The 12,764-nt window shown below is 28.7% G+C and overlaps 1 protein-coding gene, 1 long non-coding RNA gene and 1 pseudogene across 4 annotated transcripts; 2 read left to right on the top strand and 1 right to left on the bottom strand.

The window, feature by feature from the left end:
* Positions 1-4,694: 4,694 nt before the first annotated feature.
* LOC148204125 (UPF0481 protein At3g47200-like) lies at positions 4,695-5,978 on the top strand. The gene is made up of 3 exons (XM_088107116.1): positions 4,695-5,524; positions 5,635-5,701; positions 5,845-5,978. The coding sequence occupies exons 1-2, from the start codon at positions 4,777-4,779 to the stop codon at positions 5,646-5,648; spliced, it is 762 nt and encodes a 253-aa protein (XP_087963242.1). The 5' UTR covers positions 4,695-4,776; the 3' UTR covers positions 5,649-5,701; positions 5,845-5,978.
* Positions 5,979-6,298: 320 nt separating this feature from the next.
* On the top strand, positions 6,299-9,226 carry LOC148204124 (uncharacterized). Of its 3 annotated transcripts, none has more exons than XR_015784404.1 (6): positions 6,299-6,654; positions 6,744-6,798; positions 6,920-7,071; positions 7,141-7,231; positions 7,306-7,525; positions 8,508-9,226. It is a non-coding gene; the product is annotated as an uncharacterized LOC148204124 (long non-coding RNA). The 3 variants fall into 3 exon arrangements; XR_015784403.1 differs by having other exon boundaries at positions 6,329-6,654; positions 7,354-7,525; XR_015784402.1 differs by having other exon boundaries at positions 6,312-6,654; positions 7,141-7,525.
* A 2,367-nt stretch (positions 9,227-11,593) lies between these two features.
* On the bottom strand, positions 11,594-12,402 carry LOC148204123 (copper transporter 5.1-like; annotated as a pseudogene).
* Between the last annotated feature and the right edge of the window lie 362 nt (positions 12,403-12,764).

The raw sequence follows: 12,764 nt of genomic DNA, 5'->3' as shown, positions 1-12,764 counted from the left end.
TAATACATTTTTCTTTTTTAACTATAGAATATTGTGACTTTTAAAGCTTATTCGTTACCGTTTCATCCTTAAAAGACGTATTTAAAGATAAGAAATAAATATTTAAATTATGTTTGATATTAACTTTTAAATAATGTGAAATTATTGAACGTCATAATCTATTTTCAATTGAGATATAAGAGAAATATTCATCATTATTTCAGTAGAGGATATAAAAGATTAATAATTCATTTGAAAATTTTATTATTGATCCCATAAATAAACACCATAAAAGAGTTTGAACTTTTATAATAAAGTGAATATGAGTGATTATTAAATAAATATTTATTTTTAAAATAATAATTATATTTATAAAATCATGGATCGTGATGATATTCTCGTTAGAATAATACTTATTTTAAATATATAATAATAAAATTGATAATAACATAATAATAATCTTAATATAAAATTTGTAATATTAGTTATAAATAAACATAAATTTGGACTGCTTTAAAATATACAAGCTTAACAGATTATGCTTTTAAACATGTTTATTAAAACATCTAAGAACTCAATTTCTCCTTCAGAACCAATCAATTTAGGGTGATGCTCCCTTCACCACTCCAAGTAAGTATTCCTCCACCTCTCCACTATTTTTTTTTATTCCAAAAATATTTTACATCTCCTCACTATTTTTTTTATTCCAAAAATATCCTACACCTCTTCACTATCCTCAATAATCTTTTTCTCTCTACATTAATGGAGCATTCATATGACTCAGATTTGAACTTGTGATATATTACAAATATAAAATTGAGAGAAACTTCAATATTAGTGTTTCTACCACTTCCCCTTTATAAACTTAAAAGTTAGATACAAATACAAAATAATAAACATAATAATATTAATAGTAAATAATAATAATATATTATTATTATATACTAACTTTATAATAACGAAATAACTAAATAAATTTCAAATCTTTAACAAATAATTTTTTTTATATTTTAAGTATTTAATAATATTTTTATATTATTTATCTAATAAATTAAATACTTTATTCAAGTTATTTGAGTCATGTAAATAATATTCAAGTTATTTTACATTTTGTAATATATTACAAGTTCAAATCTGAGTCATGTAAATGTTGCATTAATGCAGAGAGAGAAAGAGAAAGATTGTTGAGAATATAAATGTTCCATTAATGCAAAGATAAAAAGAGAAAGATTGTTGAAGATAGTAGGGATGTATAAGATATTTTTGAAATAAAAAAATAATAAAAAGATATAAAATATTTTTAAAATAAATAAAAATAATGAAAAGATACAAAAACACTTAGGTGACGGAGGTAGCAACACCCGCAACACCCATCAATTTAAAGTGATGTAGAGTACAAAAACTAAAAGGCACAACACAAGAAATAAAAGTGGTAAATGGGGAATATTAACTATGGCAGCTGATAGACAGTATCCAGCTGGCAGGGGCGCGGATTCAACATTTCCGTAAACTTAAATTTATATAATAAATGCATTTTATTTTTTCAAAGTCCGTGAATTGTAATGTTACAAGTTAATAATTTGAGTAAAATATTAATTCTGTAATGGTCATCACCGAAAAAATAATTGTCATAAGATATTTTTCTTAATAATAGATTTTGTTTCTTTTCTAATTATAGAATGTCTTTCAAATATTAATGAATATAATTTTTAATATACTTTGTTATCATGAAAATCAATAAAAGTTAAAATCAATTACTTTTCGTCTAAATCAATTATATGTTATTGTTTCTAGAATAAAAATAAAAAAATTGAAAATAATTATTTTAAATGACAATAAAAAAATATAACCTATACAATTAAAAACGTGACGTAAAAAAATATTTGAAAACAATGACATACAACAGTTTTTATAATACATATAAGATATAATTGTTTTTATATCTGTAATATGTTTATTTTATTTTTATCTATCTCTTTCTTATTAAATCAAATACACGTTTCATAAATTTTATAAATCTTTAGAAGTTATGCTTTGAGTCATATATGGTAAGTTTAAATAAATTATTTCAAACTATCACTAATTACAATAATCTATATACATTATTTTGTATATTATTTATAATTACTGTTATTTTAAAAATTGAATGATTTATTGTGAATAAGCATTAAATTACTTATTATAATTAATATATAATGATTTTTTTTGCACATACGCTTGCATTACATCGCACCATTCTAAAATAACATTTAATTGTAATTCAAATCAATATATATATATATATATATATATATATATATATATATATATATATATATATATATATATATATATATATATATATATATATATATATTTAGGTTTACTAATGCTCCCTGTTTTTCAGTTAGTACATTTTAGCAATGTGTACCGAATTTTAGTAGACAAAAATATCTCTCACTAACATTTTCTCTGTCATCGTATAAAAAATCAGAAACATTGATTGTTAAACAATCTTACAAAAAATGATTGTATAATGAATTTTCATTTTATAATTTTTGTCTTATCTAATTTTATCCAATTTTCACAAGTTTAAAGAAATTGGTAATTGACCTGGAAAAAATAAAAAATACTCGTTGTTGAACAATTTCTTACAAAAAAAAAATGATTTTATAATGAGTTTTCATTTTATAATTTTTGTCTTATCTAATTTTCGTAAGCATAATGACATCAAAAGAATTGGTAATTGGCCTGGAAAAATCAGAAACACTCGTTGTTAAACAATTTCTTACAAAAAGTGATTTTATAATAGTTTTCATTTTATAATTTTTGTCATATATAATTTTATCTAATTTTCACAAGCATAATGACATCCAAAAGAATTGGTAATTGGCCTGGAGGGTTTTTTTAGAGATGATGAAATTAGAGAGGTAAGTGAAGATGGGAAAATTGAAGAGATTTGAATGAACCTTTGCCTGAAGGTGAATATGTCAATGACGACAAGTGTTTATGAGGTGAGTAAAGGTTTAGAGGTTTCTTTTTTTTTTTTAGTTTTGAGAATGAAAATTATGAAAATACCCTTAACCTTAAAAGTTAGAATCCATGGATATTTTTATCTACTAAAACCCAGTACACATTACTAAAAAATGTACCAACTGAAAGTTAGCAAACCCCATATATATATATATATATATATATATATATATATATATATATGACCATATATACAAATTAAATGTATTTACTCCTTTATGACTTATAGTTATGATTGTTGTTATTATTTAAAACTTTCATCCAATTTTTTTTTGTAGTTTCTCATATTATTAATTGGTTGATCTTTTTATTTTACTTAAACTATAGCCTCTTGTTTTTCAATTTCTAAAACTGAGTTTTTACTTAAAGAATTTGTACATGAAATATGAGCAAGAAAAAAATTAATATCGAGGATACTTTATAGAATTTTGAAGACCAGAAAAGATAACAGAAGTAGAAGATGGAGCGTGAAAGTCAAGATAAAACAACGTGTACATGAACACGGTATATTACAATAATTTATAGATTGTGGACATGACTGAATAATAAGAGGTTAGAAATCTTGTTATTTGGTTCTTCTCTTGTCAATTTTCTGGTTCACACTCATATGAAGGTTTTTCCACACTCAAACAAACACGGATTATGGAAACTATCACCCACCGGGGGAGATTAAACAGACCACTAGAAGAATGTCTCTTTTTACATGTATGAATTAAATTCACTTAAAATAAAGTTTTTCTAAACTTTTATAAAATAGTCACGGAAAGTAATGACAAATTAAGCTGTCCTTACTTGGTGATGATGGTTCTATTTTATGGTTACATGACCATAAACAATTTTTTTTAGTTAATTTTTTAGTAATGATACCATGACACACTTTTACATTCATTTTACACATATTATAAGAATAAATTTTTGTATTGTTTAAAAAAAAGAGAATAAAAAGTAAGTAAAAATAGTATCAAATGAGCCTAAAATATTTAGGTGTGTCAAGAAATCATTCTTAGTTTTTACAGTAATTTCACATTCTTCCACCAAGTTAATTAGTTATTCAACGTTTTTACTTTACATTTCACTGATTGTAAATTTTCCAATTAAGTCATATTCATCAACTACTTAGAAAAAAACATTAGGATAAAGTATAATTTTCCATGCATCATGTATTATCCATTTTCATTTTTAATATAATTACAAAAGATATTATCAATCTCAATGCAAAATAAGTATAATTTTATCACGTTATAAAATAAAGACATTTCAACGCTTAACAATCATCTAATAATTTATTCATCTAACAAACGACAGAAGACTAATTCGAGAACATCTAATAATTTATTTGTCTAACAAACAAGAAGACCAATTCAGAATTATCATTTGAATTAAATGAACTTAAATTAATCAGATTATTTTGTGTGTGGAGTAATCAACAATTATGGTTAGGATTTTAACACCACGATGAGAGATTAAACGTAGTTGCTGAATTTGGAATGGAATGTTCATAGTTTCTTCATTTTATTGCCCTTCCTCAGCAACTTTCTGACTAAAAAAATATTTCTACAACTTGACTAAAATTAATATAGCCTAATGAATGATGTAAATATAAAAAAAAAATGCACAATAATAAGTTTAGGTGCGTGATTGACATATAAATAGATGGATCAGGGAAAAGAGGGATGGATCAGCCACAATGTCCTACTGTCAGATTATGTGATAATTTGATCATTTTAATTCTGGTTTTAGTTTCTGGACTACCTTGTTACATTTTTTAATATTTAGATTAGTAGAATGATGAACACGAATGAAGTTGTGATCCATGTTCAAGGAATGCTGGAGAAAGCAAACCCACCCATATCTGAAGAGTGCTGCATCTACAGAGTACCTTTACTTATTCGCCAAATCAACCATGAAGCTTACACCCCAAAGGTTGTTTCCATAGGCCCTTATCACCATAACAACTCCCATCTTCAGAACATGGAAAGACACAAACTAACGTATTGCAAGTCATTTCTTGAACGAACCAACACAAGTATGGAAAGCTGGATCAATTATATAGCAGGTAAGGAGCTCCAAATTCGTCAATGCTACTCAGACGTACTTGAGTTTAGCCCGAAGGAACTGGTAGAGATAATCTGTGTGGATTCCGGATTTATACTCGAACTCTTTTGGACAACTCACTATAAGACATATGACAAGTATCTTTCAACACCATGGTTTGGATTTATGATATTATATGATTTGTTGTTGCTTGAGAACCAAGTTCCTTTTTTTGTTCTTCACGATCTCTTTTCTCTATCTATTGGCGGTGGTGACAGTGACATTCCTTCATTCATCCTGCTTACATTTAAATACTTTGACTTTTTCAATAGGTTAGATTTGTCTCCAAATCTTATCCCAACATGTCACCATTTCACAGATTTGTTACGAAATTTTTACTTATGTGGAAGAAAACAAACTACAAGGAGTAGCCAATGGCAGCAAATTCCCAGTGTTACTAAGCTGTCAGAAGCAGGAATAAGGTTTGAAACCAACGAAAGTAAGTGCTTTCTAAACTTGAGTTTTTCAAGAAAGGTTCTTAAAATACCAAAATTCAGAGTGGATGATGGTACTGAACTTTTGTTTCGCAATATGGTGGCTTTGGAGCAGTTTCACTATCCTGATGATGGCTACATAACAGAGTATGCTCTTGTTCTGCAATACCTAGTAAACACAGGTAAGGATGTGGATGTACTGGTTAGAGCGGGAATTATGAGGAACTTATTAGGGGACAGTGATTCTGCGGCTGAAAGGACTAAACGTCTTTGCAGAAATATTGTTCTCAAAGATTTTAGTTCTGATTACGTTTCTCTATGGCAGGACTTGGATGCTTCGTATAAAAGTCGTCGTCTTAAGTTGAAGTCAACTCTCAGACGTGATTACTGTAAAAGTCCTTGGCAAACCGCTGCTACCGTTGCTGCTATTGTTGTTCTTATTCTCTCTTTTGTTCAAACAATTTGCTCAATCTGGCAGATAAAACAATCTTAGAATGCTCACGTCCTTCGAAGACCTCATCAATCAGTCAACTTCCTTGTTTCTCTATTTTTTATTTTATTTTATTTTATTTTATTGTATCCATCTTTTCTAATTACTCATTTCAGAGCAATTCAATTCTCCTCTATATCGTGTTTGTGTGTTGTAATGTTAAATAGTTATGTTTCATTTATATTGATTTGTTTTTACAAAATATTTAATTATTTAATGTACATACTCTTTATTATCGTTCTTACATATAAAAATTCTACGTTTTAGTATTCTACACTATACTTATATGTAGTTTTTTCATACATATTTTTCCGAGGAAAATACACTGCTGGAATAGAAATTAATATTTTAAAATTATTTATTACCTGAGTATCGATTTGATTCTTTCCTCACCACTGTTTCCCTGTCTCTTTAACAAAACCTTCAACCTCCCTCTCTCTTCACAACTTGAGATCTGAATCGAAATCGAAGAAAGATTGAGAAATGAGGGAACCGTCGTCGGTGGGACTCGAAGGCAACGACATCGTTTCTCCGCCGTCGCAAGCTCTCCCCGAGAGACTCAGAGACTTCGGTCAGGAAGATGCTTTCGCCCTCTGGTATGAGCTCTTCCCCGAGAAACCTGACCTCCTCATCAAGGACATTGAGGTAATTAACTTTTCTCGATCCAATTCCCTCTTTTCGCCTCCGGTTAGAATCCCGAGCTCCAGATTCGCTAATTGTGTTCCGTGTTGCAGAGTTGAGATTTTTGGCGAATTGGTCGGATTATTCAATGCTCGCTACGATTTCAAGGTTTTGATGTTAATAAGTGACTGCGTGTTTGTTAATTAATCCAATCGATTTCTTCCCTTCATGTGCATTTGTTAGTGATTGTTTGTTTGCCTCCTGTGGCTGAATTGTGATTGCTTGCTAGGGTTGCCGTCGGCGGTCATTGAGCCTGTGCCGGAGAGCAATGTGTCTACGGTGGAGGAGAGAAGCCAGGAGGATCGTGAGAGACGGTGGAAAATGGGGTTGAAGGCTATTTCAGATGGCAAGTTAGCTGTGTTGCTTTTATCCGGTGGCCAGGTATATTTGAATCTGTTCTCTTATTTTGTTAAACAGTTAATGATACCAACTTTCTTATTTGCTTTGCAGGAGAAAAATATGTCAAATATTTTATCTTCACTCGTATAATGAAATGCTAACCAAGTTAAGATCGAGCAAGCACCCGAATTCAGGAGAGCTTGTATGACATATCTAACAATACTTTGTTTTGGTCATTTCTTTTACTGCAAATGGTTGAACATATATTTATCTCAGTAATGGCTGAAATGATGAATTATCGGATGTTGTGATGCATTCCATCAGGAGGATAATGTGTTTGTTACTGTGGTTGCTTCTATCCAATATCGAGCATTAGCAGAAAAGGCAGCGGATGCTTACTACAAACTCAGCAATACCAGAGCACAGATACAGTCCTATGTCTTTGATTAAATTACCACCATTAGCACAAATCTTTGCAGCTATTCTCTATTTGACGGTAAGATAAGATTCCTTTGATTGAAGAAATTAGGAACAATTATAAGCTTAATTTTTAGTGATTATATGACAATTGGAAGGAGGAAAACAATTAGCACAACATCTCCACATTTTCTGTAGAAAACAAAACCATAGGGAATAATTACTTTATACACCATCAAACTTATTCTTTTTTGTCAAAATTCCCTTCCTTTTGCACCCATGTCCTACACAATTGAGATATGATCCCGATTTTGGTAAAATGTTCTCCCTTTGTAAAGAGGGAAGTTCATCCTTTATTGTATACAAAATTGCAATTATAACAATATTTCCTACCTATTTCTTTATTCTGCAACATCCTACATAAAGTAGGATTATACATTGGCTGGGAATGGGATTCCACACTACGTCAACTTGATTCTTTTTGTTTTCATGGGTGCTTTTGTATCTTTTTATGGTTAAGAATCTTTGAAGTGGTATCACCATGCATTATGGAAAGTCTACATTCCCAAGTATGAATGTGTGACACTCCATTGATTGAGATCCATGTTTTGGTACTCAATATCACTCTCTAGTAAAATGTAGGTAATTTTAAATCGGTCTTAATCTTTTTAGTAATACACACCAGCACATATTCTTTCAGGATATGCTTATTTTTGTAATTAAGGAACAGCAAATCTGGAAATCTCTTCATTTCATGTTAAGTTTTATAGAAAATCGGTCTTAATCTTTTTAGAATACACACCAGAACATTTTCTTTCGGGAAATGCTTATTTTTGTAATTAAGGAACAGCAAATCTGGAAATCTCTTCATTTGAATCTTAAGTTTTATAGAAAACAATTGTTTTAAAGATGGAATATCAATTCAATATTCATCTTAACATGTTTTTGCCTTTACTGAATCAAGTGTTTTATATTGATCATTTTGGTAGTCATCGTACTCAAATGTATGAGGCTCTAGTTAATTTCGAACAAATGAGGAGAATTTGGTTGTTTAATTTCAGGTGGAATGGATTCATGAAACGCTCAAATGACAAAGGAATTATCTGGACAGAAAGAGAACAACTTCCTCCTGGTATATTAGGACCTATCAAGAATAAGGTTAAACTGAAACTACTGACTTACTAAGTAACATTTTTTCTGTACCTTTGGCCTTGGGGTTTATAACTCAGTCAGGACAAATTTATGTTTTTGGTACTGAATTCAAGAACTGTTATTCAGCCTATCTTGCTAGAAAATGGTGACTTACTGTGTGGATATTCTGTTGAAAGCTATAACTCATTCGGAGCATGGGCAGAGGTGTCTAATAGAACTAACCGATCTTGGTGATGTAATAGCAGTTGATCTTGATTAGCTGGTTAACTTCTATGTTGAGCTGAGAGTATAGCAGTCACATGAGCATTCAAGAATCTTCTATGTATTTTTTAACTCATTACTTTGGCTAGTTATGAGGAAGTGGGGGCAACTTTTAGGTATCTATTTTATTTGTATCTCTATAGGTTTGGTTTATAGTCGAGAGCTTTAATAGAATGGTGGGACCACCATTAGCACAAATCTTTGTATTCTGCAGAATCTTGCACAGATTTATGTTATTGTTTAATATGTAGGTTTAGCCCCACAAGTTTTCATTGAAAAAACACAAGCATTTTACTGATTGAGTCTCTAATTTGTATTATTTGTCTGTAGGTTTTGGAATATAATAAAGTGATAGATCTTTGCAATTTCCTTCTTTGAACCAAAGTGACTAATAAAACTACAAAAGTAAGGGTGTTGCTCCCTCCACCTCCACAGCCTTCTCCCTCCACCTCCCCAATTATCTTTAATTCCAATTATATCCTTAAAGTTAAAATTTTTTATTTTTATTATTTTATTATTTTAATATTTTAATATTTAAATATAAACTAATATAAATATACATTATTAAAATACATTAAAAAGATATTCAAAAATAATAAATCAAAATATTAAAATATCTAATAAAATAATAACAGAAACATAAAATTAAAACAAAGCTTAAACGGATGACATCCGTTGAAGGATGTCATCCGTTTAGGCTTCGTTTTCATTTTACGTTTTAGGGTTAAAGGATTATTGGAAAGATTATTGGAAGGATTATTGGAAGGGTTTAGGGTTTAGGGTTTAGGGTTTAGGATTATTGGAAGGATTATGACTACGTACCTGGAGAGGAACCACGACAAACACATTACACCACAAACGCACTGCACCACGTACTGCACCGAAAGCAAAAGGAAGATTGCTTGATAATTCTTTTCACAATCACTGAGCTTTGCATAAAAATATTTTACTCATACAAGGAACTACGTAGGTTATCAGTGAAATATGTTATAAATGAGTAAAATTAAAAAACAATAATTCTAAAAATAAAATTTTACTGAGGGACAAAATAGTAAAGGAGAGGTGAAGGGAGAAGGCTGTGGTGGTGGAGGGAGCAACACCCCAAAAGTAATAAGCTAAATCATTTTGTTTTAATTCATTCATATTTTTATTCTCATGATTTTTTTTATGGTTTTAAATTTGTATGTTTTGTTTACTTTCTATTATAGTTCAATTCAACTTTAAATCTGTTATATTCATTTAAGGGAATACTAAGAAGTAGTCTATTTAATTAAAATATAAAATATATCAATAAATATAGAATTTAAATTTTGATAAAATCATAATTAAAAAATATATAAGGATTAAATAACAGTACTAGGTTTCGAAGAGTAATTTTATATATTTTTTAATTTATTATAGAAAGTTTTTGTGGAATTTCTTGCAAAATAATTTGTGAAAAAGATATACTTACAAATTCAATTTGGCAAGAAAAAAATAGTTGGAAATTTTTTTTAAGAAATTGGTTGCGAATTTAAAATGTGTAAGAAAATTATTTGTAAAATTTAAATTTGAAGATAAAGTGTCCTACTGATTTTTAAATTGATTTTTTACAAGAAAAATTGTTACGATTTTTTTTTTCATAAAAATTTGTTGTGGATATTTTTCGTATTTTATAGAAAATTTTACAAGAAATTTTCATCCAATTTTAAAATTCTACAGTAACTATAATTACTCACAGGAATTACTAACGAATGAAAAAAAGGTGAAAAATTATTAATTTTTTTGTAAAAAAACTGCAGAAAAATCTCCATCAAATAATTAAAATTATATTCAAAGTATAAATTTTCTAGGGATATATCAAATATTAATTAAAGACATTTAAGTATGACGTTCTTGTTTACAAATATATTTGCTCTCATCCCATTCATGAAGAAAATTTTATTTAGCTCTTGGAATATTCATTTAAATATCTTTTTTCTACTTAACGGATTTTATATACTAGTTGTAAACATCTTTCTGTACTATAGGCGAATATAATAAATCAATATTTTTAATTGAAATAAATATGTAAAAAACATTTGAAATATAGAACTCAAAAGGAATTTAAAATTTTATCGGAAATTTTAACATTATAGTGATTTTAAAAAAAAATAATAAAACGTAACATTGTAGTATATATATATATATATATATATATATATATATATATATATATATAACTTTTGTATTATTTTTATCTCTATCACTTTAAAGAAAAAAAGTTAATAAAATAAATAAAAAAGATATTTTAAAAAATTATAAAAAAGCAAATATTCATCTCATGGTAATAAATAAGATTCATGACATTAAATTAAATAAAATATTTTTATACAATTACAATAATAAAATAATACTTATAATAATGAGTATAAAATAAAAATAAATAAACAAAAAATATCAAAATAATATTTTATACGGCAAAAATCAACACAAATAAAAATAGTAAAAATAATATAATGTGTATTTCAAAAACAAATTAATATATTAAATAAATTGTAAAGAAAAGTATAATTAAGAATGTGATAAAATAAAAATTACAATAAAAACAATTAAAGTTACTTTAATAAAACAAAAGATCTTCACATAAAATAAAAATTAAGATCAAACATAATAAAGAATTTTTTTTATTACCTAATAAATAAATAAAAGGGTTTGTGTAATTTTTTTTGCCTGGGAATAAAAAGCTGCCAGAAAAATATATTAAACTTTAGAATCAATCAAGGGTTCCCACTTCCCATTATTACAGTTACAGTTAATTATAATTCCATAGAAGAAATTACATATCCATAATGAATAGGGCTAAATTAAAACAGGGAATAATAAACAACAACTAGGATTTTCAGCAGAAAAGATTGAAAGATTTAAAAGTGACTGAATTTAAGCACAGGCGCAAGAAGTGTCTACTAAAATGGAATCTTCACCCTCGTTCCTGAAGAAAAAGTAACCAACAACTAGACCCACGACTATGGCCACAAAGACCCCTCCGTTGAAGGACATAACCGATAACATCAACAAATACCCTATGGCCGAGCTCAGCCCAAAGAGAATCGCCCCAGCGACCTTCACGCCCAACTTGACCCCGTTTCCGGTGAGTTTCCGGTGAGCTTCCGCTGCAACAGAGGGGTCTGGATCTCTGACGGGAAGGGCTTTCCAGCACCAATGAGCTTGAGGCGAATTCTGCAATTCTCAATTAACTGATAGAAAGCGGAAACCATGAGGCAGGCAAGAAGGGTGAGAAGATAATCTGTCCAATCCTCGGTCTGCCAGGAATCAATCAGGAGATTCACCTTCCGGCTCCAGTAAAAGGTCATGTGCATCATCTTTGCCAGCGACTTTTTATTTCAAGGGTTTGAGAAGATCGATGATGAAGTGTTTGAACTATTAAAAAAACAACAACAAATTAACAAGGCTTATGCTCATATTTATATTTATCTTTATCTTTTAATTAGTTTAATATTATCTTTTATTTATAATTTAGGCTTAAGTTATATTTTTTCTATTATAATAAAAAGGTTTAATAGCCAATTTAGTCCTCACTTTGGTTGAAAAATCTCAATTTAGTCCCTCGTTATAAAAGTGTTTTGAATTAGTCCTAACTTTTAAAATAGTGGGTCAGATTGGTCCTTTCTGTTAAATATAAGTTAACAAAATTAATGGATGATGATGTGACACAACTTAAAGCTAACGAGGGACCAATCTAACACATCAGCTTTAAGCTGTGTCACATCATCATCCATTAATTTCGTTAACTTATATTTAACGAAAGGGACCAATCTGACCCACTATTTTAAAAGTTAGGACTAATGTAAAACACTTTTATAACGAGGGACTAAATTGAGATTTTTCAACCAAAGTGGGGACTAAATTGGCTATTAAACCTAATA

Source organism: Vigna umbellata, chromosome 2, assembly GCF_029865625.1.
Source record: "Vigna umbellata cultivar VRB3 chromosome 2, Vumbellata_1.0, whole genome shotgun sequence".
Lineage (NCBI taxonomy): Eukaryota > Viridiplantae > Streptophyta > Magnoliopsida > Fabales > Fabaceae > Vigna > Vigna umbellata.
Note: the sequence above shows the minus strand (reverse complement) of the source record. Positions and strands in the feature narration are given on the sequence as shown.

Bases quoted from the DNA above. Each gene is read 5' to 3' on its own strand.
- LOC148204125 (XM_088107116.1), top strand. From the start codon at position 4,777: ATGATGAACACGAATGAAGTTGTGATCCATGTTCAAGGAATGCTGGAG.